This window comes from Alosa pseudoharengus, unplaced genomic scaffold (assembly GCF_046254945.1).
Source record: "Alosa pseudoharengus isolate Yale_2024_CS ecotype anadromous, Long Island Sound unplaced genomic scaffold, YU_APseudo_1.1 YU_APseudo_1.1_scf_15, whole genome shotgun sequence".
NCBI classification, from domain to species: domain Eukaryota; kingdom Metazoa; phylum Chordata; class Actinopteri; order Clupeiformes; family Clupeidae; genus Alosa; species Alosa pseudoharengus.
The window spans coordinates 36,159,126-36,184,446 of NW_027468620.1; the positions used below are offsets into that span (position 1 = coordinate 36,159,126).

Genomic DNA, 25,321 nt, shown 5'->3' on the forward strand with positions numbered 1-25,321 from the left:
TGTTATCACAGGCTGTCATAGCTAAAGCAACCGTAACACAGCAGCAGGAATGAATGATGCTTCTCTACAGGGATTATTAGTGTTTGCTTAGCCTTGCTTAGTGTTTAATCCTGATCTTAGTGTTTAATCCTGATCTAGTGTTTAATCCTCATTTTAGTGTTTAATCCTGATCTTAGTGTTTAATCCTGATCTAGTGTTTAATCCTGATCTTAGTGTTTAATCCTCATTTTAGTGTTTAATCCTCATTTTAGTGTTTAATCCTGATCTTCTGTGTCCTTAGTGTTTAATCCTGATCTTAGTGTTTAATCCTCATTTTAGTGTTTAATCCTAATTTTCTGTGTCCTTAGTGTTTAATCCTGATCTTAGTGTTTAATCCTAATCTTCTGTGTTTAATCCTGATCTTGCGTAGTGTTTAATCCTGATCTTCTGTGTCCTTAGTGTTTAATCCTCATCTTCTGTGTTTAATCCTAATCTTAGTCTTTAATCCTGATCTTAGTGTTTAATCCTGATCTTCTGTGTTTAATCCTGATCTTAGTGTTTAATCCTGATCTTCTGTGTGCTTAGTGTTTAATCCTGATCTTCTGTGTTTAATCCTGATGTTCTGTGTTTAATCCTGATCTTCTGTGTTTAATCCTAATCTTAGTGTTTAATCTTGTGGGGTATACTACGAAGCACGTTAGACATATCTAGGCTATGTAGACATATCGAGGCTTGACAAAGCCTTGACTCAGGGGTATACGTTAAGTGATACTACGATAGCAGTTATGTGACATATTAGTCAAACTAGGCTTTCAGCTCAGATCTGTGCGCGTTCTCGGTGTTTGGATGACGTTGGCCAATCGTGAAACGTGGAGACGCACAAGACCGCCTCTATTTAAAAACAATTACTTCCGCATTCATGAGCGATAGCTTAATCTACACTGCGGTCATTTTTTGTGTCTAACCTATAACATCAAATAAATCAATTGTCATCAGTTGTTGTATGGTATGCACGACCATAGTGGGATATTTGCACGCACAGCACTATTAAAGCACATTTGAGATCCACAATGTTAGTAGAGGCGGAGCTCCACCTGTAAGATATATGACAGAATCCTACATGTGAGATAACTTTGTTTTTAAGACAATCCTGTTTAATCCTGATCTTCTGTGTTTAATCCTGGTCTTGTTTAGTGTTTAATCCTGATCTTCTGTGTTTAATCCTGATCTTCTGTGTTTAAACCTGGTCTTGTTTAGTGTTTAATCCTGATCTTCTGTGTTTAAACCTGATCTTGCTTAGTGTTTAATCCTGATCTTCTGTGTTTAATCCTGATCTTCTGTGTTTAATCCTGATCTTCTGTGTTTAATCCTGATCTTCTGTGTTTAATCCTGATCTTGATTAGTGTTTAATCCTGATCTTCTGTGTTTAATCCTGATCTTGATTAGTGTTTAATCCTGATCTTCTGTGTTTAATCCTGATCTTCTGTGTTTAATCCTGATCTTCTGTGTTTAATCCTGATCTTGATTAGTGTTTAATCCTGATCTTCTGTGTTTAATCCTGGTCTTGTTTAGTGTTTAATCCTGGTCTTGTTTAGTGTTTAATCCTGATCTTCTGTGTTTAATCCTGATCTTCTGTGTTTAATCCTGATCTTCTGTGTTGTCCTCAGGTACGGACAGATCGTCCCCAGTGCCCCCCTCCACCCCGCCCATGCCTACCCCAGTGAAGATGTCCCCTCCAGAGTCGCCCCCGTCTCTCAGCCAATCACCACTCATCCTGCAGCCTCTGGCCTCGCCCCTACAGGTCGGCGTGCCGCCCATGTCCCTGCCAATCATCTTAAATCCCGCCCTCATCGAGGCCACCTCCCCCGTTCCCCTTCTTTCCACTCAGCGAGCCTCTGACCCCGTCGACCCCACGGAGGTCAAGTAATACCCCCCCGCACCCCCAACTCCTCCACCCCCTTTTAACCCATACCATTAGTGCTGGACAGGAAATGACATAATCACTCAGAAGGAAATGACTTCACCAAGGGCCTGTGACAAAGAATGAAGCATAACTGGCAGCATGGTCACCATGTACAAAGCATACACACACACACACACACACAACAGTAAAAATGGTGGCCTACACACACACACACTTATTTTTACAACAGCAGCAGTTCTGTAGCGTTGTCAGGTGTAGCTATAGTCAGACTGCGTCCTCCTGTGTTGGAGCCACCCTCTCAAACGGAGATATTTATTATTCTAATTATTATTACTAAGATTACTCTACTGAGCTAGAGGCTGGAGGGCCGCAGCGGTCTACACGGCCTGAGAGCACACAGAACCCACTGTTTGCATCCTCATCTATCTATCTAACCGACTGACCAACCGACTGCCCCTGAGCTCCACGTGCAGCACAGACCCTTGCAGGGAGCTGCTCGCCAGCGCAGGTTCTGCACCTTAGTGTCCACGTTGAGCTGGAGTCTAAACAGCAGGGGGCGCTCCATCAGCTAAAATGGACAGGAGTCTGAGGAAACTCTCTATCTCACACACACACACACACAGATCATTCTATTTTTTAATATAAAATGGGGGCGGGGGGGGGGACTACAACATGAAATCCTTCAGGGAAATCCAAAGAGTTAATTATTATTCCACGGGTGAGTTGGGGACATCTTCCTGGACGTGACCCTTAGATCTGACCTGCTGATGGGTCCACCTGTCTGGGTAGAGCTGGCCCCCCTGCTCCCGGTCAGAGGCTACAGCACCTTCAGGCTGCTTGTGTCTCCACCCATGAATCCAGACCATGGAGCTTCTATTATGATGCAGCGGCGTTCTAGAACATTCCTCCTCCACTAGTGGGAGGGGTTAGTCACGATGGGAGGGGTTATGGAGTAGAAGAGGTGGTATCGCTAATAGCAGATCTAGCCTTTGAATTCCAGAGTCAGGTTTTTTTAATTTTATTATTGTCATTTTATTTTGAAATGATTTTCACGTCTTAAAGAGATTATTTAAAAGCAGTTGTGTTGCGTGTGGTAGGAGTGACGGTATGGCATGTGGATGTGTTGCGTTGTGTGCAATAGGAGTGTTTGTATGGCATGTGGATGTGTTGCGTTGTGTGCAATAGGAGTGTTTGTATGGCATGTGGATGTGATGCGGTCTGCCATGGTACTCGTCTGGTGCGTGAGCTCTGAGCCCGGTCACTTTACAACGCCGGAGGAGAGTGAAGACTCTCGGTCCTCCCCAGCCATCGGCACTGGACACGGCGGCTCCTGTCCTCAAAGCATCACTAATGGCCGCTCAGCTAGAGGGTCCAGTCCTAGTGTTTTGCCAGTGAAGTAAAGGTCACACATTGTTTGAGACGGATCCTATCTAGTGTGCAGTGCAAGAGCACTGGGGAAGAGAGCCGTCTGGTACCCCAAACCTCCCCACCACCTCCCTGTGCACCCCAAACCTCCCCACCACCTCCCTGTGCACCCCAAACCTCCCCACCACCTCCCTGTGGACCATAACTGAGACCCGCTGGTGAGAGGCACGTTTGTAAGGTGACTCGTGGCGGTCAGTGTGAATCGCTATATTAGAAAGGAGACTCTGTTAGGAGACCAGTTAAGAGTCAGAACCTCCAGAGCTGCCCAGAGAATCTCCCTCAATGTGGTCAGAGCCAACAGGACTCCACTCACCTGTAGCCTTACAGCAGTACGGCAGCCATCTCCCCAGCACACACACACACAGCGTAACACTATGAAGGTGATGGCCCTCCTCTCTGTCTCTCACACACACTCACACACCACCAGAGGGGGGCTGCTTATAGTCTTTGGTAAAGGATCCACACAGGGAGCACAAGGCCGGAGGGGCAGAACCGCATTCCTCTGGGTCTCTCCTCAGTTCTAACGGAGCACAAGGCCGGAGGAGAAGGGGCAGAACCGCGGTCCTGTGGTTCTCTCCTCCTCAGTTCGGACTGTTCCCTCTGTGTGAGTTCAGTTCTGTATGTTGTACTGCATTCTTAGCTGAAATCAGGAACTAATTTTGAGCTGGAAATATTGTGTATATATAAATAAATGGCCATGTACTTTTTATTATGTAATAAATACAAGGTAAACATGTGTTTCTGATGCCTGGTTCATTGTACTGCAGTGAAAAAGCAGAACTTTCGCTTGATTTGGATTATGTTCTTGTAAATATGACTCCCCAGCCCGCTCTACTCCAATGGTGCGTTCAGGCCGCCTGGGAATATCAGGGACCGCCCACGTGATTAAGTTTTTTGCATGAGGGTCTGACCCCGAGGAGACGGACAGGCGAGCTGTTCAGGCAGGGATGGATTACTGCACGGGCCCAAGGGGTCAGGCCCAGGGGGCCCTGAAGCCCAAGCCTTTGCATGGAATCATTGCCTCAATATCAACAAATCAGGATGTAGGCTATGAATCTGATTGAATTTAGTATTGGCCATCCCCAAAATGCACCAGAATACAGGAAATCACATCAAACAAATTATACATTTTCTGGGGGAGGACCCCCAAACCCCCCCTCCCACATATACGACAATAAGTGGGGGGCCCTTAATACATCTGGGCCCAGGGGCCCAAAAGTTCATAATCCGCCCATGTGTTCAGGTCTTTCTCCCAAAGCCTCCTCGGCATCCTGAAAACAGCTTTTGATGATTCTCTCAAAGCCTCCTGGGCATCCTGAAAACAGCTTTTGATAATTCTTGACATGGGCCATCATTACATCATTTAATAACCACCAATGATTGTCATTACTGTTATCAACGTTGCAAATATATACTTGGTTAAGACTACAACATAAAGAATATTACATTATTATTGTATTGCATTATTAACAGTATTAGAAGAATGTGCTACACCTTATCAGTCTAAAAAGTGACCATGAGGGAAACTTCAAGGTCATCGTTCACAATGCCATTACCGGATCCATCACGTCCATGAAATGTGTAGAACATGATCAGTTAGACACAATACCGCCCATGGAATATATGAAAGTATCTGGCATGGAACACTGTCCACATTCTATCTCAGCTGATTAAACAGGAAGTACTGAAAGCACAGAAAATAGGGCCATGTACCGGTAGTTATGGGGTGGGGGTGTGTGTGTGTGAGAAAGAAATAAAGCAAACCTAACAACTTCATATTCAACTTTATTTAAATAACTTTATTTATTGCAATCTCATCCTTCATGACAGGCCTGTGCTGGTGGTGAGTAGGCTGTCACTCGTGAGCCAATCACAGAGGTAGCTGCTCATGCATGAGAATTACAAAACAACAACAACGCAGGAATGAAGCACTGTGGTGGGTTGGCTCTCTGGAATCTCCATGGCAACTGGCAAAATGCTATAAAACAAAACGAACAAGAACAAAAACGCAGGACTGAAGCGCTGTGATTGGTTGGATCTCCTCACTTGGCGTCTAGCTTGGCCAACTCCTGCAGGTAGACGCCGATGGTCTCGCTGTCAAACAGCACAAAGTATATGTTTTTCAGAGAGGTCGTCGTGCTAACAAAGTGACTGGAGATGGCCTTCAGGATGAGCTGGGCTGCTGTCTGCTTGGGGAAACCATTTCTGCAGGAGGGAAGAGGAGGAGGAGAGGGAGAGGAGGAGGAAATGGAGCGATGGAGAGAGAGGATGAGGGTATAAAAAGACAGGAGGGGAAGGTGAAGGAGAGATGTGAGAGAAAGAAAAATGAAAATGGAAGAGAAGGAATAGGATGAAAAAAGAATGCAGAATGGGAAGAACATAAAACATGAATTATTATATTACAACAGGTGAAGTCAAAGATGGAAAGCAGAATTATATTATTATTATTATATTACAACAGGTGAGAAGTCAAAGATGGAAAGCAGAAGAGTTTAATTGTTTATGTGTGTGTGTGTGTGTGGTATGGTTTTATTGTGCAGTACATCTCCTTCCACATTTCTCACTTTTGAAGACCCTCTCACTGTAGGCTGGCGACACAACTGGACAAGGCACCCTCAGCCCCTCTAGACAGTCAACCACAGGATGGATACGTGTGTGTGTGTGTGTGCGTGTAAGAGCTACCTTTGGGCGTGCGCCCTGGCTTCCTTTTGTTCCTCTGACCAGTGGGTCTCCTCTTGCCTTTCCTGCAGTTCAGCTTTTTGCCCGCGGTGACTCGGGGCTCCACCTTGGAGATGTAGATCTCTTGCAGGAGCTGAGGAGGAAGGCCAAACAGCAACGACAGGTCGGACACCACAACCCACTAATTTAAGGCGAGACCTGGGAGTCTAGTCCTGCACACCTCGAGTCAAATGCCGTAACCTCCCGCTTTTTAACCGAGGTTTATACATTGATTTGGCATAATGTCCGAAGCTATGAGGTAGCACAGGGGCAGGCTGTATAAGGCTGTATAAGAAAGCATTTCTTGTCTTCATTCTTCCGTGCGATTATAGCACTAATGTGGACTCGTGGGGCTATTGAGCACTGCAGTTAACACACGGGAGCAGCGTCATGCAGTTTACCCATAACCCAACATGCCTGACGGAAAAGTTCGTTTCCACCAGGTTTTATCCTTGTCACACTACGGGCAATGGAGAGACAGAGCTGCCTATTCGACTTATTCACCCAAGGCTACAGGGTACATTTGCCATCACACTTCAGTCCAGCAGATGGTGGTAATGCACTCCTTTTGCAAACTGCTGAAAAAATGCTCACAGAAAAAGAAGGGTTCGCTGGCCTGCCAGGGTAACCTTCTTCTTCAGTGAGTTTACTTTTTGTGTGTGTTGTAACGATTCTGTAGCTGGTTTAAAGTTATGTTTTATTTTCCAAGTAGTTAATTAAAGGGGTGCCAGACAGCATAAGCTACCAACTTTCCAACACAAAATGTTACAGGAGCACACAGTGAAAATGTCACAGTTATAACATTAACCCATGAGCCCCTTCAGTCAACAGTGAAATCAGAATCAAATTAAATAAAATTGTCTGGCCCTCACCAGAAGCACCACAAGATCCACATACTCATAAACATCAAAAATCACCATGAATTCATACACTCTACAGTTGAAACAGCACATCAATGACAGATAACAGGAAAACCCCAATGTTCAAATGTCCTTTTGAGTTTTGGCCCATTTAGTACTTGTTTTGTACCGTAGTTCAACAAAACAATACCATAGTTTGTGAGTTCATCGGCAGTAAATATCACAAAATACTTAGTCAGACGTCACTTTTTTTGAGCTCAGTTTTGGAAACAGGGATGATTGTTCTTTCAAAAAGGATGGTCAAAAAAATATATGAGTATTTCGGAGTAACGGGGAAACGTGGGCATTAGTCAGTGTTTGTGAAACGAAAACAGTTCCTCTGGCAAACGATCAGTGTAGGTGCGATGTGTGCGTTGGTGTGTGCGTAGCGGGGCTTTGGAAACACTGCTCCACTATGCTTTAGTTTGCTTTTCTTTGTCATAGTTGTGTGTATTGATTGCACTTTTCTAAGACTCAAAAGAAACGGATTATAGTGTTGCTGTAGGCTACGTTCTCTCTCTCTCTCTTTCCATTGCCTGCGTCCAACTATCTTTTAACTCTGCCGTGGCACTGACTTAATTACAATAACCGCCCCCATCTGGACTGACGATGGCAATTGTTGATTGGTAACAGGAAGTACTAGCTAAGCACAGGAGAGACGTGGGCCGTCACAGTGTGTGTGTGTGTGTGTGTGTGTTACCTGCTTGATCTCCTCATCACTGACTACAGCTTGCTTGATGTGATGGGGGGTTATGCATCCCTTTCTGTCGTCCTTTGCTGCGTTGCCAGATAACTCCAATAATTCGGCTGGATAAGCACACACACAATACAAACACATTCTTACAGGAAGCATACTCCTACTGTCGAACACACAAATTGTCAAACAAACCTTGCCTATTTTAAAAATGGTTTCCTGATATAACAGTAACAGGGTGTTTCAATTAAGGATGGGTCATGAGTTTTGAATAGTCATTCAATTATAAAATAATTGAAACATTTATCATGTGTAAAAATATATAGTGTCCCTGTTTTTACCAGCAGTTGGAACCTGCTGGAGCTCACCTACTCAAGGGTTCTGCAGTTCACCTATCAGGTACTCAAAGCTGCTGCAGTTCACCTATCCGGTACTCAAGGCTGTTGGAGCTCACCTATCCGGTACTCAAGGCTGTTGGAGCTCACCTATCAGGTACTCAAGGGTGGCTGTCAAGCAGACGGCGGCGTCGGTGGTGAAGCGGTCTTGGTGCGTGCTGGTGCAGAGCTGCCGCTTTACCTTGCCCACATGGAACTGAATGCCTGCCAGCTCTGTGGCCTTCACCACTGAGGACGTTTAAAGAGAAGTCCCATGAGAAACAAAGCTCTGGAGATTCTCAGCTCCAACCTCCACCAAATTAAATTCAGATCAGGCTCTTCAATTCTCCACATCGCAGACACGTCATGGTCTCTTGAGACAAAGTGCAGTCCATGGGCTGCACTCGGTGAAAACCAAACCAGTGTTGTCATAGATGGATGGATCGATGCGTTTGTTTTCACCAAGTGGCCATGGAACTGGAAGTGGCCACAATGTCGAGAATACCATGGTGAAGCCTGTTGCTCTTTCATCAATGTGGTGAATTAGACTTTCCTTGTTTGAAGCAACAGATGGAACTTCAAGCACTGATTTGGTTTCACTATTTGTGCAAGCTGACTAAAGCAAGACCAATCCAAGGCGACCATTTAGTAACATCAGAAATATTTTTTGTAAATATTGGAAAAAAAAAATTTAGAAATGAAAGACTCCTGTAACAATCTACAAACAACTATCCACTTGGTTAAAGGTGTTCACTTACAAACAGCTTGGTAAGTCACTTCCAGCCTACAGTATTGAGATCATATCTCTTACCTTTTTTAGAAACGTTCTCCTCAATCAATGGGCAGATTTTTTCAACTACTCCCTTGAATTCAGTGACAGTTGTTTTTATGAGCTCAAAAGACAAGCGTGGAGGCTTAAAGCTCTTGGTTTCGTACGAGGTCGGCATCCGCTGCAGGATCTGTGCTCCGACACCAAGAGACAAAATGGTGGTTTACACAGAGGAACTCATGAGCCATTCACAGGGCCCTGTCTGCTGGTCAGAAATACTTAGAATCAGAATCACTTCCACATTAGAGGGATATGCTGTGACACGCTAGGCCAGGGCTAACCAGTAGGCCATGGCTGCCACAACAATTAACAGCTATTCTAATTTAACACACTGCTATTATTCTGCACACAACTGCCCTACTGAAAAAAACAGCCTGACCAGCTAAAGGTGGTTTGCTGGTTGACCAGCTTGTTTGACCACCCTATGATGGTTGACCAGCTAGACCAGCAAATCTCTTGCGAAAACATACCTTCAGCTGGTTTACCCACCTAACGATGGTAATTCAGCTGGTTTTGCTTGTCGTACCACCTCAAGCTGGTCATTTTAGCTGGTGTTGCTGGTCTACACTGCTGGTTTAACTGGCCGTGCCAGCTTATGTTGGTCAAACCAGCATGACCATCTTACACCAACAATGTCAAGCTTGGCAGGCTGGTCACCAGCATGACCATCTTGCACCAGCTGTATCCCACACGACAGGCTGGTCAAACCAGCATGACCAGCTTCCTCAGATGGTCACGCCAGCATATCCAGCTGGTGGTCCAACCAGCTACACCAGCAAAGACCAGCAAGAGCTGGAAGAAAACCAGCAAAGACCAGCTTAAACCAGCTAAAACCAGCTACCAGCATAAGCTGGTTTTTTCAGCAGGGTGTACTTACGCACATTTATCGGAACTCCCCCTATTACCGTCATTCCCGTATTTCTGCCGTCTTGCGTGTATGTGTCCCTTAATATCAGTGGTGGACCGTGCGTTCAGTGGTTAGGCCTTCAATGATGACTATTTTTTGACAAAAAATAATAATAGGGGGGCGTTCAGTGGGGGATACCCCCCAAAGATTTTTTTCTCATTTCAGCATTAAAATGTGCAATTTCCCAGCATTTCACGGCGTGGGGAAAAGTTCTCTCTTTCTTACGCACATCTGAACACCAAGTGCGCTCAAGTATGGGTTTGTGCAGACTATTTTGAAATATTTAGGCTATCGGTTGCCTAACTTATGTTCATGACTTGCACGCACATATGGCACTGCCACAGGTCTACAATGATGTATCCAAATCATTTAATAGTTTAATCTGACATCAGCAAACTTGCTTCAGACTGTTTGTAGGGCTCTCCTATTTAGCTGTAGTTTTAACGTTAACGTTACAGTGCAACTGTTTTAGTTTGTGCTGCTGATGTGATTACTCAAAAGCTAATGTGGAACTACAGTAGGCTATCCTGTTTGCCAAACATATTATGAGAAAGTGTCTCAACAAGAAAGTGTCTTGCCCTATGCTGCTACTACTGCTTGTTGGCTATTTCAGAATGTCTGATGGCCACGCCATGGATTTCACCAATAATGTTCACAAAACGTAGAGATATAAAAAGTCAGACTAACTAGCAGGGCAGGAAACCAAGGCAAATGACAATTTTCACACAGATGCCGATCCAGACAGCTTCACCAAAGCCACATCAACTCACACACAACTTCAAGCTAGCATACAATCTAGTAGTAGCCTAACCAAGCACTGCGGTTTCCAAGCAGCACAAAACCACTTTTTTATATAGAAAAGGGCCAGATTACAAGCATGTATTACAAGTCTATGTTATCAAATAAACATGAAACAAAACTTACCAATTCCTGCATAGGCTACTGACCAGCTACGTGCATATCTAGCTGACGTTATGTGCATCTCGCTAACATGTAGTCCAGTTGACACTGTAACGTTAACGTTACATTATATAATTTTGCTTAATGAAGGCTTATCAATATATATATTTTAAAACAAAAACGGTCAATATACTGTCCATAACTATAACCATAGCCATGTCAGTGTGACATGTACTTTTCCAGTGAATATCAGTATGACTGACAGAAGATACCCACGTAAGAAGTCCCACAAGTCAAATAGATAGCGTCAAAATTAATGAACGGTTCCGGGTATTCTTTTTGAACATTGCAGGCCCAACTGCAGTCAGTCCTGCCTACCTTGCCATAATAGGTCGATTTGATTGGCTAATCAGTCAGATGTAGCCATCTATCAACCCGAATCCAAACATGCTTTGGTACTAAAAACGCAGTGATTCCTTGTGAAGGCCTGATGCGGGCCTTAACAAGGAGGACATGCGATTGGATAAAAATGTATCGCACGCCCTCACTATTTGTTCACACAATAGGTCAATCAGATAACATAGCGGAAAGTGGTAGGATATCAGTAGTCAAGAACGATCGGGAAGGAGAAGCAGAAGCAAATAATAAATGCTAAAGTGCAATGTTATTAAAGACACTATTATTTTTAATTAGTTTAAAAATAGTTAGGCCTTCAGAGAAGGCCTGGAAGGCCCTGACGGTCCGCCACTGCTTAATATCCATTTCTATACATATCAAGACGCTGGATTCCTAAAGAAACGCCAGCACCCACACCATAGGTGTATCTAAATTAGCTATGTACCAAAAATGACATTTTACCGTGACTCGAAGAGCTGTAAACAGTGTTGTAAGGCTGCGTGTACAGTAGTGTACACATCCGCTTGGAGCTCCAGTGGAATTTTAATTTCATGACGAGAATTCTCGGTCTAACCGTTCATGTGCCTTTGAAACGGCGTAAATAGGCGACCCATCAGGCCAGCACTACTATAACTCCGAGCGTGGTAAACAAAATCGGATATTTCAGGCAGTAAATGCTCCCGTTAAGAACCAAACCAGATTTTGTTCAAATCTACACACCTATGGCTATTGAAAAATGTAAGGTTCATTTTTTCAAATGTTATTTTGAAGTATTGAAAAACATCGTTGTTTTAGAATTTCCGAACAAAAGTGGTGATAATTGGGGGTGTTACGATAATTGCACTAACTGGATCACAACCCAACGTTTCATCGTTTTATTTGGGGCAACTGGGACTGATGAGCTGAAAGTTGGACAGTTACCTGGAGAAACTGGACAGGATCGTCCTCCCGAGAGAGCCCGTCTAGCTCGACCGATCTCCTACTCAGCTCATCCATCTCCTTTTCAAGCTGCTCAAGGGTCTCTTCAGCTTGGCTCTCTGCTGCCACCTGCAGGTCTCCGATGGCCGCCCTCAGCCCAGAGTGCGTGGTCTGAGCCCACTGCAGCAGCTCCCTGAGGGCCTGTTCACAGTGCTGCTCTGCCTGCTGTGCTGCAGCCTGTAGGGGGCAGAAGAGAGTCCCGATGAAGACCACACGCCTATGTCCTGTGCATACTGAGGCACTACAGACCTCTGAAGTTCGCCTACAAAAAAGCTGCCATCTTTGAGATCCGGTATATTGCAATTTTTTCCTATGGGAAAATAACATGGGGTTTTTGAAGTATCGCACCTGTTAAACTCTCGCGGGGGCAAAGAAGTTTGAAATGCAGACGTTTTTTGTCCTCTGCCTTCGAGTGGCGCCTGTGATCTTTGCTACGTTAAGACAGATCCCAGAGCTAACTTGCAATGCAACTTGCCACAGGTAGTTAAGCTTCAATTAACATCCGGATCTCTTTATATGGGCAAAGATGGCCGCTTTGGTTCCTTTTTGTAGGCGAACTTCAGAGGTCTATGGGGACACTCTCAGAACCTCAGTAGAACCTCAGTAGAAGTAGGGTATAAACGCAATGTTTTACAGAAAGAGAGTTCAGATGCCGTTTCATAATGTGTCAGATGCCGTTTCATAATGTGTCAGATGCCAGTGTTGCGCGGTCTGCCGCGGTTATGAGTCATAAACAAAATATTTTAATGATATTCGGGTCATTTGCGGACGGGTCAGTTAAAATTAATTAAATATATATTTTCTACAAATAGGCCTACTTAGAAAATCACGAGAAGGCTAGCATCAGTAAAGCATCAATACAGTAAAGTCAACAGTAAAGAAGCTGAAGACGCGAGTTAAAATAATAAAGACACCCCTTCAGGGAAAGCGATATAGGCTATGGGAAATATTGGGAAAAGTTCTTAAAGAAGATGACAGTAGTACAAGTTCTATAGGCCTACTTCTTGCAAAGCCATTTAAAAGTATGACAGCCAAAAAGGGCAGCCTGCAGGAATAAATGTTATGGCACAGACTACACAGCCATATCTACCGGTATGTATAGGTTCGCGCATGCATACAAGTTACCTTAGTTCGTTGTGTTAGTGACTTTAAACAGTGGATGTGCTTTAGTAAAGCTTTGTGCTTCATTCAGCATTATAAACCAGTTCTTACGCTAACGTTTTGACCAGCAATGTATCTCTCTTGCCTACCTTGCCTCACCATTTCTGTTTTCGAAAGAAAGATGTAGGCTATGTAAGATGTCCATGGCCTTCAAATCTTATCCTAGTGTTCTAATCCTTGGTGGTTGCGTGCGTGCTTGAGCTCTTATTCTCATTCTCTCTCCTGCGCAAATGTCCTGCATGCCTACTGCGTGTAGTTCTACTGCATAAAGTTTCGCAAATAAATTAGTTTGATTTACAGAAATGGCCTATACTGTCACTGCATGCAGGCTATAACCAAAAGCACACCTTTTGTAAATAAGCGGGTCGGATCGCGGGTCGGGTATAATTTTGTCCTATTAATATTCGCGGTCCGAGTTGCGGTCGGGTTGATTAAAATATCGGGCGACCGCGGGCCGCTTGTGACAAACCCGCGCAACACTGTCAGATGCTGCTTTGGCACCCTTGAGCATTTCTCAAAAATGACATCACCACCCACGCCCCTTAATTACATCAAATCTACAAAAAATTTAGTTTTAGAGATACGCATGTCATGTTTGGTATTAATAGTGTTGCATCAGGGGAAACTTAGAGAATATAAATTACTTAGAGATAAGACATGAGATTTTACATAAGATTCCTTACCTGGAATCAAGCATTCAAGTTCCCATAACTCACCTTGTAACTCATTCAAGTTCCCATAACTCACCTTTTAATCCAGGAAAGTTTCCATAACTCACCTTGTAATCCAGGAAAGCTCCCATAACTCACCTTGTAATCCAGGAAAGCTCCCATAACTCACCTTGTAATCCAGGAAAGTTCCCATAACTCACCTTGTAATCCAGGAAAGCTTCGCTCATCCTCTGCATCTCCCAGTTTCTCTTCACAACCCTTCTCTGGCATCGCCCCCTTATTTCCTCAAATTGTTTCTGTCATCACAAACATATTTTATTTAACCCCAGTGACAATTAGGGTTGCACAATTTCGGGAATTTTCAAAGTTGGAAACTTTCCATTGGAATTAACGGGAATATACGGAAATTAATGGGAATAAACGGGAATTAATGGGAATAAACTGGGAATTTTTAATATGGCAAGTTAGTCTATAACAGGAAACTTAAATGTAGTGGACAAAACCCCATCTTGCAGCATAATATTAGTTAAAACAACCTGATTTAATGCAACTTCAAACTTCTACCCTGCACATACGTCAATCCCATGCACACAGCATAGGCTACTAGACATAAAGGAAACCTATGGTGCGTTCATGTGCATGGGGAAAATAAATTCCCAGTGAAAATGTCATCTCATGTATTCCCACAAATTGGTGTGAAATTTGCATAAACTATAATGGGACGATTAAACTGTCTGATTAAGCTTGACAACTTATAACTTACATAATCTATAAGGTTTGGTTGGGGTGGTATGTTGTGTCATTGTATTTTTATTTGTTTTACCATTTTCTGGGATTCTAACTGAACAAACAGTTCAGTCAGTCAGTGTTCCAACCAATTGGATTTTGTTGTTGAGTGGCATGGTGTATCTTGGGCAGTTCAGTGGTTTCTGTGTTGCTATCTTAGCACGCTAGTAAACCATAGGCAGAGAATGGGATTCCCGCTAGCATGGTAGCTAGCTCTGTATGCTAAGTTAAGCGAAAATACGAACAAAAAAATCATATTGCTTATTACGAAACAAAATGTTAATGTCTGTATATGAAACAGTAGGAATTACCAAAAAGTCCCAGTTAATTCCCGTAAATTCCCATTATTTTCTTTAATTCCATGAAAGTTTCCAATTTGGAATATTTCCAAAATTCCCCAGCTTAACTTCCCATGGAAAGTTTCCGGTAAGTTTCCGGAAATTTACCGGAAATTTTCCGCCCCTTTGCAACCCTACTGACAATTCACCAAATTCACACCTCCTCCAACACCTTTGTTTTTTTTTTTGTGGCAGACTATTCATACACACTGTATTTACACCCAAGCATTCATACACACTGTATTTACACCTAAGCATTCATACACACTGTATTTACACCCAAGCATTCATACACACTGTATTTATACCCAAGGAGGATGCTGGGCATCACAAACATTCCTCCTCTCTGAAAATGTCCTTTCTACTTCTACCACTAGGCCCTTCTCCTCAGTGTTCTACCACTAGGCCCTTCTCCTCAGTGTTCTACCATTAGGCCCCTCTCCTCAGTGTTCTATCACTAGACTAGGCCCTTCTCCTCAGTGTTCTACCACTAGGCCCTTTTCCTCAGTGTTCTACCACTAGGCCCTTCTCCTCAGTGTTCTACCACTAGGCCCTTCTCCTCAGTGTTCTATCACTAGGCCCCTCTCCTCAGTGACTGTTCTACCACTACAGTGTTTCCCATACATTGACTTATTTGTGGCGGCCCACCACAATATCAACATTGCCCACCACACAATGATTTTCCAGGTTGTACAAAATTTTGCTTAAATCTTGTTAGCATCATAACCACGTTGTGCTAATTTGTTAAAAACTGTTGTATTCAACTTAATTCTGCAAACCAACCACCACAAATGGAATTCAATTATCTGGGAAACACTGCACTAGGCCCTTCTCCTTAGTGTTCTATCACTAGGCCCTTCTCCTCAGTGTTCTACCACTGGGCCCTTCTCCTCAGTGTCAGCGCTATGGTCATTGGTGCCCCTCCTACCATAGGCCATGGCGTGTTATAGTTATTCTTTCAATATTAAATGTGCAAACTGTAACTTAAAGGAAATAAAAATTAAATCAATGGGGAGAACGCCTCATTTTGGTTGTGCATGTATAGCAAGTTACTAGGCTTGGTCAATGCTCATTGGTCGCTGAGTAAACTTACATTTCGCATTCTAAACATAATGTTGAGCTGCAGCGTGCAGAATCCAATTCAAGTTGTTGCTTGGAATAAAAAAGAACAGAAAGTTTGTCCGTCTAGATCATAGGCAGTTAGATCATAGGCAGCCTAATTATACAAAAAATGGATTTATGAAATGGCTCAGAGCTCCTCTTCAGCCTCCTCCAGCAGCAGACTCTCCGGCCACCACCACCAGGAGGCCTACAGCCACGGTCTCTGAGAGCCGGCCTGGACCTTCGGCTAATGCTAGCATCGGACTGAGAGCCGGCCTGGACCTTCGGCTAATGCTAGCATCGGACTGAGAGCCGGCCTGGACCTTCGGCTAATGCTAGCATCGGACTGAGAGCCGGCCTGGACCTTCGGCTAATGCTAGCATCGGACAACCGCCAACGGACTTACCCAGCGCAGCTACAGAGCAACGATCTACAAGCCCTCCTAGTCAGCGGATGGCGGTTGATGACCTGGGGACTGGCAGGCCTGTCCAAATTGTGTTAAAACAGTATCCAACCACTCTCCATTTATCGCCCCCTACCACTGTAAACAGTTACAGGAGTACAGTGATAAGAGGCAGGCGCAGCAATTGGTTTTTGCTGTCGGATGTTCAGCTTCAATAGAAAATCTGGAACGTTGGATGCCTTCGCGAGAGTGTGGTCTATTGTAACTGGAAACACGCCATGACCAAAGACCGTGGATTTCATAAACATGAAACTTCGAAGGACCACATGTCTTGCTATGCAATGTGGAAGGAGAAGGAGATGCGTTGCAATACAGGGAATGAGGTATCAACCCTTGTCAATGCAAGTCAACTAGGGAAAAAACGGTGTTGTAACTAATAGATGTAGTTGGGTTCTTGGTTGAAAACCAGTAGCCACTACGGGGAAAGATTGATACTTTTGATGACATGTCAGAGGGGGAAGATTGACGCCTTTGATGACATGTCAGAGGGGGTTCTGGACTTCTCCTTTCCATGCTTTATTACGCCATCGAAAAGGATCCTAAATTGGCTAATGTCGTGAAGACAATCCCTCGCAATGCCACTTACACCTGTCATGATGGGCTATGCAAAATAAACTTACTAAAATAAACTCACTGAGACCCGGGTCCAAACAGCGACACATACAGAGCCCACGGATGGATGGTTACATCGTTATGGAGCCTACAAGAGGACACAGATGTGATATGTGATGATGACGTGGAAACTGAACTTTGAGATTGAGATTGTACTACAACGCGATCGATTCGGTGGTTGGGGTACTGGAGTGTAGATTCAGGGAGCGCAGCTCACAACTGGCAAGTGCACTTGCAGCACTATAAATCCAGGAGGCGATAACTTCCTTGATGTGAAAGCTGTGAAGCATATTCTCGACCTGTCACAACCAATTATAATTGACGCTGAGTTCGAAGTTGCTAGAGAGTTTTTAATGTCACAAAAGCAAGCAATGGAGGCTGGACCATGCAGCACATCATCTCACGGGCCACAACCATCGGATTGCCCAGTGTGCTGACTGCTTTCAAACATGCATTAACATTTGGCGCATCCACGGCAATGTGTGAGGATTCATTCTCCACTCTGAGAAAAAAAAAAAAATGTCGAACACAGACACTCAATGCTACACGAGAGAAAGGCCGGGCGGTTGGTGCAGCTTGCATTCGAGAAAGACTTGACACGCAAATGTAAGTGAATGGAAGGACACAGTACTTAGAAGGTTTAGCAGGAACACTCATCGCCTGCAACTCTTCTGACGGTAAGTCGTTTGTTAATTTCACTTCTTGAAGCCAGCCCTGGCTTTCATGATGAGCCCTACTAAGCAGGTGAATTGTTGATGAATGTTTGCTGGGTCTATCCACATTTGTGTTTTATACTTGGCTGCCTGTAAGATATATGGGCTTATTACACGGCTCTTCACAAGGCAAGTAGAACGCTCCATTGACTTGAATGGGCTTTCCCAAAGTTCTGTAAAATATTTTCATGTAATAGACCTCTCCGGAATAAGTCCCGCCTCCATACATCCGTGTCCACCCAACTTCCGGTCATCAAATGTCTATGGGAAATAACATGGCGTTTCGAAATATCGTACTCTGTAGGTGGCAAAGTAGAAAAAGCTGGTGGGCCGATTGGCCTACATACTTGCCATCTGGTTTCCACTGGATGTTTTGATTGTCGGTGCCGTTAAAGTAGTAAACGAATATTAATGCTAACCGGCAGCTAGTTCCGATGTACGCGGGCGGAGGAGGGTGTTCGATCTCGCTCACAACCAGTCACAACCTAACATGATGGTTATTTTCACGTGTGATTCACGCGTGATTTCAGTGGTCTATAAAAGTAAATCGTTTGCAAGGTTCAGCCTCTTTTCAACACGACTTAACATTGGTTTGACTGTGCTGAGAGTTTGTTGGCTGTTATTGAGATATTTGAAAAAGAAAGAAATCACCGACAAAGACACTAAAGACATGACAAGATTTTTTTTTCCCCACAAAAAACAGATAATGATAAACATACTAGGAATCAGAGGCAGAGTCGTATTGAGTCGATAGCTTTATTTTGCATGACCTTGATCAGAACAGTAACATTTTCAGAATGTATTAACAACCTATCAAACATGACGATTTCACACAGGGTTAGTGCCACCTCCGTAGACAGGCTCTGGTGCCACGAACTCCATTTCGGTGAAGACAAACTATGAAACATTGCCGTTGCTATACAACCTTGACTCGGGGAGTCGCGGCGTCTGAAGCGTGCGTTAGCTTAGTGCTTCTTACTGATATATTTCTACTTTAACGGCACCGACAATCAAAAAATCCAGTGGACACTAGATGGCAGAAGTGTGTAGGCCAATCGGCCCAGCAGCTTTTCCTACTTTGCCACCTACAGAGTTTGACAGGTACGATCTTTCAAAATGCCGTGTTATTTCCCATAGACATTTGACGACCGGAAGTTGGGTGGACACGGCTGTTTCAGAGGCAGGACTTATTCCGGAGAGGTCTATTACCGCTGCAAACATATAATTACCGCTGTCAATGGCAACGGAGTTTGTGCTTCTACTTCAGGTAGAAGTAGAACTACGTAAAAACTGGAACTTCATTCACAAGTGAAAGCAGACGGTTGATCAGCTGTGTTCTAAAGAATGTTTGATTCAAGTTCAACGTGTGTTGTTGCGAACTATGTTTCTCAGCAAATGCCACGATGAACGGTAACAAATAGGCTAGGGCTAGGCTATGTAGACTAAAGTCATATTGTGGGAAGTTTATTATTTCGTTTTGGCAAGTAGCCGTGTAATAAGCGGGATAATGTATAGAACGCCGGTCATTATTGGGAAAATAAGTCCCTCTTTACTCCGCTGCGCGTCGGGGTCCGGTTCGCCCTGTCGGGACTTATGTAAGGGATAACGGCCGCCGAGGTGTCCTGTTATACGGAATTAATGGACGAGGGCGAGGGGCAAAAAACTCCCCGACGCGCGCAGTTGCCTCCGTCCGAGTCCATTAATTCCGTATAACAGGACACACCTCGAAGGCCGTTATCCCGCTTATCACCCGGTTGCCATTGTAAAGCCATGCCTTTATTCATGGGTTTCATCAGGTCCCTTTCCATAGGTGTATTAATCAAGCACCATGCAGTCTGCATTCATTATCTAGGCGCTTGATTTTATACACCTGTGGAAAGGGACCTGATGAAACCCATGAATAGCACGCAAAGGAAACACACGGTTTTGTTTTAAAAGAAGCCCACTAGTTCAGCTTGTTGTACAACTTTCGTTGGCAATATAACAGCAATAGCATGGACAGCAATGGACAGTTAGCTTGTTTACAGTTGATTCCATTGTTGCGAAGCCTGCCTCCAGGCTCAACCGTCGTCCTACTATGGTTGGTATAGTTACCATTCATAAGCATTGATATGGAACGCCGATTAAACTTTTTTTACCAGATACTCTACTTCTACTTCATAGGTGTCCCGTTATTCAGAATTAAAAGCCACCCCGCCAGCCAATCAGAAAAGAGTATTTCTTCTCTCCGGGTGATAATTTCCCAATAATGACCGGCGTTCTATACATTATCCCTTACTTATGTCATTTCTGCCTGTAAGATATGGGCTTATTTAATTTCTGCCTGATGTGTGGCTTGACCATAGGCTACTTGCTGCCCGAATGCGTGCCTCAGCTAATGTCAGTGATAAGTCCTGTCATGTTACTTAGTCCTGGGGTGTTTTTGGTGATGGTAGAGGTTGTTGTCTAATGTTTATAACCAGTGGTAGGCCTACTAAATGGTTTTCTGGAGGTGCACAAACTGTTTAGAGGTGGATACGCAGGCTAATAAACTGCATTTATTTGCGTTTAGCCTCCACCCTCAGTTGTGTGTCATCTGAGTGATCCTCTGTCCTAGCTGGAGTAGAGGCGCCAAACTTTAGGCTGCCCCTTTCTACCTTTTAATATCGACTCTGCGTGTGTGACTGCATAAACTGTGTGCATATGGCAACCACATAGCCTCTAAGTGATATGGAAATTAACAAAAAAATAAAACAAAGCGAAATTCGCTAATAAAATAATAATTAATAATAAAGAAAAACGTATTTCATTTCTGATCAACATTTCTGCTGTGTTGGACTACTTCGTCACTGCGTTAAAATATTTATCAAACAGCCGTGACCTAAATAATAATTAAAACATTGTTAAACAGCTGCAACAGCTGATAGACATGCTTAAAGGAAAAAATAAAAACAGTCAGGCTATCTATTAGTGTCTCTTTTGCATAGCAATGTTGGCTTTTTTCATTGTGCAAAGGGGCCTGCTTAGCCTGACGAGCCAGACCCACATCAAGATGTTGCTGCCGCTAGGGTGCGTCTAGATTTCTAGGCTAGTGCCTGCTATCAAATCTTGATGTGGGTCTGGCTTGTCAGGCTAGTTGCAACGTTTGCACGGAAATTAGGCCTGTGGAGTAGGCTATAAGCACCTGCTGTGGAGTAATACGCACCTGCTTCGCAGCTCTTGCTGCTGCCACTGAGACGGTGTCGTGGCCGCGGTGTTCATCCATGGTACACAAAACGCAGATGCATTTCGCATCACTACGACAGAACACCTCAAGAGGCCGATTGTGTTGAGGGCAGATGTTCTCGTGTAGCTTGGAGGAGGCTTTGGTGAGCGCGTGCCTCATAAAGGCCGCAGACTGGTAGTGAGGTTGAAGGTGCCATTCACAGTAAAAGGCCACGCACACAAGACAAAACTTGACGGCTTTGAGTTTCCTCCCGGTGCAAACGTCACACTCCACATCGCCAGGTCCAGCATAGGGAAGCTGAGGGGGATCCTGTGTGGTCTTCAGTTTCTCCACCAACTCCGCCAATATGGTGTTTTTGTTCAAAACAGGTCTTGGGGTAAAAATCTGACGGCACTGGGGGCAGCTGCACACCTCCAGCTGCTCCTGATCCCAGCACTCCCCGATACAGCTCATACAAAAACTGTGTCCGCAGGGAATAGTTACAGGATCTTGCAGTAGATCCAAACAAACCGCACAGCAACATGGGTCGAGATCTTTATCTAACGCTTCTGCCATTTTCATCAGATGTTCAGAAAGGAAACGATAGGCTACGAGCCTGCCACAACAGACAACACTAAACAAACGCACAAACTCAACTCCTCAGTAGGCCTATGGTGGGCGTAGCCTACCGAGTGGCAGGCGGGAAAAGAAACCCACCAATCGGTATAGCCCACGATGTTTCAAAACTATTTAGGCCTACATTTAAAAATCATATTTTGGTTTGATTTATCATAACCTCACAATGAAAACAATGAGGAAAAATCCAACCTTGAAGGGAAGCAATTTATTCTAAGAGACAAAAATACCTCATAAAGAAATACATTTAACTAAAAGATAGTAGGCTACTGCAATGGATTGCTTTGACCTGCTTAAATAGGCTAAACTTAGATCCACTTGGTCTTCATTAACACCTTTGCACAGCAGAAGTCATCTCTTGCAAATGTGTTCACGCATTTTCATTGGGTTCACAAGTTTCTTACAACCTTTTGCAATGTCATTCAAAGACCCCAAACTCTATTGGTTTCCCTATGCTTAACAAAAGGAACATATCTTAGTAGAGTCCCTGCATAAGTCTGAATCTCTGATACACCTGTGTGAATCTCTTGCACAAATCTTCATTCAGCAATCATTCATTCATTATCTATGTATGATAAGGCACATTTAGAGAAACCACTGTAGGCCTACTGCATATTTGGTGAAGAAAACAGTACAAGGTGTTTACTGTATGTCTATTTCAATGAAAAATGACAAGTTTATGAAATTTGTCTTGTTTAGGTGCTTCTGTAGGTCTTGACATGTCAATGACAGTTACATGTTGAGAAGAATTAATACATTTAATTTTTATTCAAAAGCCTACATTTAGTCTTTTCACAGTTTTTTCTGATACCAGAAAATGAGAAAGAAATTGAACAGACATAGCAACAATTAAGGCTGAAACTCCTGGCATTTTGAAAACAGTGTTTTGCATTTTGTTGTGCAGTGTGTAACGATTGATTGAAAACAAACAGTGATTTGACTACAAGTTGTGTTGTTTGAAGGCAAAATTGCTTTAGCTGCGTGTTTTAATTTTTTTCTTTTGCAAGCAAAATGTGACATTTCGGCCAGAGTGATTCTGTTTAGACGTGTTAACTGTTTTGACAACGTGATGTCAGAGTTGACACAAGCATTAAAGGGACACCAGGCAAGCCTGATGCTTTTTCTCTACGAAACTCCCCCTCGCTCGGTCTGAAGCTCTTTTCCTTTTCTTTGCATCTTCGCTGCTTCTTCGCCGGCTCTGCCATTATACAAACGTTTGCAACAATCTCAAGCGTTTCGTTAGCCTGCCTCTGTGCTGTAAACTGATCCTGCTTCGGTCAGCGGGTACGATACACTGAACTTGCAAGCGGGATATTCTTCCTACAGGCAGTAGGGGCGGGCGAGAGAGTCTTCATTCGCCCTGTAACGAGTCATTTAACCATATACCGACTTACGAAGATGAGTAATTAACACAAAAACGTTGCCTGGTGTCCCTTTAAAGTGATCGAGAAAAACTGTAATTCTTTCACACAAACATTGGGGCATTTATGGGCATTTCAGGGCGTTTTTGGGTGGTAACCAGGTACACCATGCAGTTGGAGGTGCAAACAAACGCTGCATTGCCATTGAGATCACATAGTAAGGAGCTGGCTATAAGTGTTATAAAAGTATTTTGTCATGTTTAGTTGTATAATGAAAGCAGTTTTTATAGCCATCCATGTGTGGCTGTTATTTTGGCAACTATAACAAGCTGTGTGACGTCTTTAGAACACTAAACATATCGAAGGTGCCAAATGTTGAGTTACTTCAGTCTATTTTTTGATGTTATGTAATCTCTCCTATGACATATTGCTATTGTCTATCCAACGTAGATGCCTGTTTCGAAGTTAACTGATGGTCAAACCAAGAATCCAATATTGTTTGCATCTCCAAGTGGTCTGTGAAGTAAGTTTGTGTGAAAGAATGGCCCCCCTTTGCCGATACAAAACCTGGTGATGTTATCCATGACATTCAGCAAACAGTTATTGTGTGCACATCCCACCTTCTGGCAGGTGCAGGACAAATCCATGACATCCCATAACATTGGAGAATACAAAGCAAGGGATTTTAGACCATTCTTTACCAAATCTCTCCAGATCATCCAGATTCCTAGGTCCTCCCGCGTGCATTCTCCTCTTTGACTCACCGCACTGTTTATCTATGGAATTTAGATCAGGGGACTAAGATGGAGTTTAGATCAGGGGACTAAGATGGAGTTTAGATCAGGGGACTAAGATGGAAATTTCAGAAGCTTGATTTTGTGTTTTGTTTTATTGACTGAGTGAGTGTTTCTTGCCAAAGAGCGCAATTTTCATTTCATCTGACAATACTACGATTCTAGACAGTCACTAGAGCATTCACACGTTCACATAGCATGTCCTTTAAATAATCTTTTAGTACTAAGATCACTTTTGAAGATTGTTTTGGAGTTGATACTGTTTTGTAATAGGCCAAGATTCTTATCACATGTGTGTGTGTGTGGGGGGGGGGGGTAGACATGGGTCTTTGCTCAAGCAAGTTTATCACATTTCCAGTTGATTAGAACTTTTTAAATGTTTTAACTTTAAATATGAGCATTTCCAACCAAGTACCTACTTTGTGTAGCCATTCCGACACACTATCCTTTTGTTTAGATTTAGCGTATTCTCTTCTATTTCCAATGTTGAAAAATGATGAATGGCAATAATTCTGGAGAGCACTGTAGATTGTAGTGAGTAAACCCTACGTAAAAAAAAGAATAGTCTATATTATATTATTATTAAGAAATATTCTATAGTAAGATTTCCATAGTAGTTTTACAGTAACGTGTCCTATGTTCTGTAATACTTCTAAAACACCCAGTGTCATACAGTATTAAGTAGCCTATAGTATGCTATGCCCAGTGTCATACAGTATTAAGTAGCCTATATGCTATGTTCAGTGTCATACAGTATTAAGTAGCCTATAGTATGCTATGTCCAGTGTCATAGTAGTACAGTATTAAGTAGCCTATAGTATGCTATGTCCAGTGTCATAGTAAAGTATTAAGTAGCCTATAGTATGCTATGTCCAGTGTTATAGTACAGTATTAAGTAGCCTATAGTATGCTATGCCCAGTGTCATAGTAGTACAGTATTAAGTAGCCTATAGTATGCTATGCCAAGTGTCATAGTACAGTATGAAGTAGCCTAAAGTATGTTATGTCCCAAAATACTATGATTCCAACAATATAGGCCTACAGTATTCCTATACGATTGTCATGTTTTGTCCCAAAATACTATACTATTTCTACAGCTTTTTCACAAGGGGAAACACCAGTTATGAATATGTCTTATCAGTGCAGTTGAGAGTTGTGTAGTCTGATGATCAGTGCATTTGAGAGTTGTGTAGTCTTATCAGTGCATTTGAGAGTTGTGTAGTCTTATCAGTGCAGTTAAGAGTTGTGTAGTCTGTTTCAATCCTCCAAGTTTGATTACACATGACATGATTAAACCACTTTTGACTTGCACCCCCCCATTAGCCTATTTATTCTTTTCAATCGTTTTCATCTTTCTGTATCTTTATTAGCTGCCCATCAATAGGTGAACAATAGACTGTCTGTGTAGTTATCTTTGAATCGACCTACATGATTGGCAATAGCATTAGCCTTCATATTAATACTTTTTTATTATTATA

General features: G+C 43.2%; 2 protein-coding genes across 7 annotated transcripts in view; one reads left to right on the forward strand and one right to left on the reverse strand.

Annotated features, from left to right (window-relative positions):
• Positions 1–4,064, forward strand: part of gbf1 (golgi brefeldin A resistant guanine nucleotide exchange factor 1) — a 117,083-nt gene extending 113,019 nt beyond the window's left edge. For all 6 annotated transcript variants that reach the window (XM_076286319.1, XM_076286321.1, XM_076286320.1 and 3 more), the window contains exon 40: positions 1,647–4,064. In XM_076286319.1, coding sequence (XP_076142434.1) covers positions 1,647–1,906 — 260 coding nt within the window. In that variant the 3' untranslated portion in view covers positions 1,907–4,064. The remainder of the gene's footprint in view (positions 1–1,646) is intronic.
• A 1,291-nt stretch (positions 4,065–5,355) lies between these two features.
• macroh2a2 (macroH2A.2 histone) overlaps positions 5,356–25,321 on the reverse strand; it is a 41,931-nt gene continuing 21,965 nt past the window's right edge. Inside the window, exon 10 of the mRNA XM_076286331.1 lies at positions 5,356–5,533. Within this exon, the coding sequence (XP_076142446.1) occupies positions 5,371–5,533 (163 nt within the window). The 3' untranslated portion in view covers positions 5,356–5,370. The remainder of the gene's footprint in view (positions 5,534–25,321) is intronic.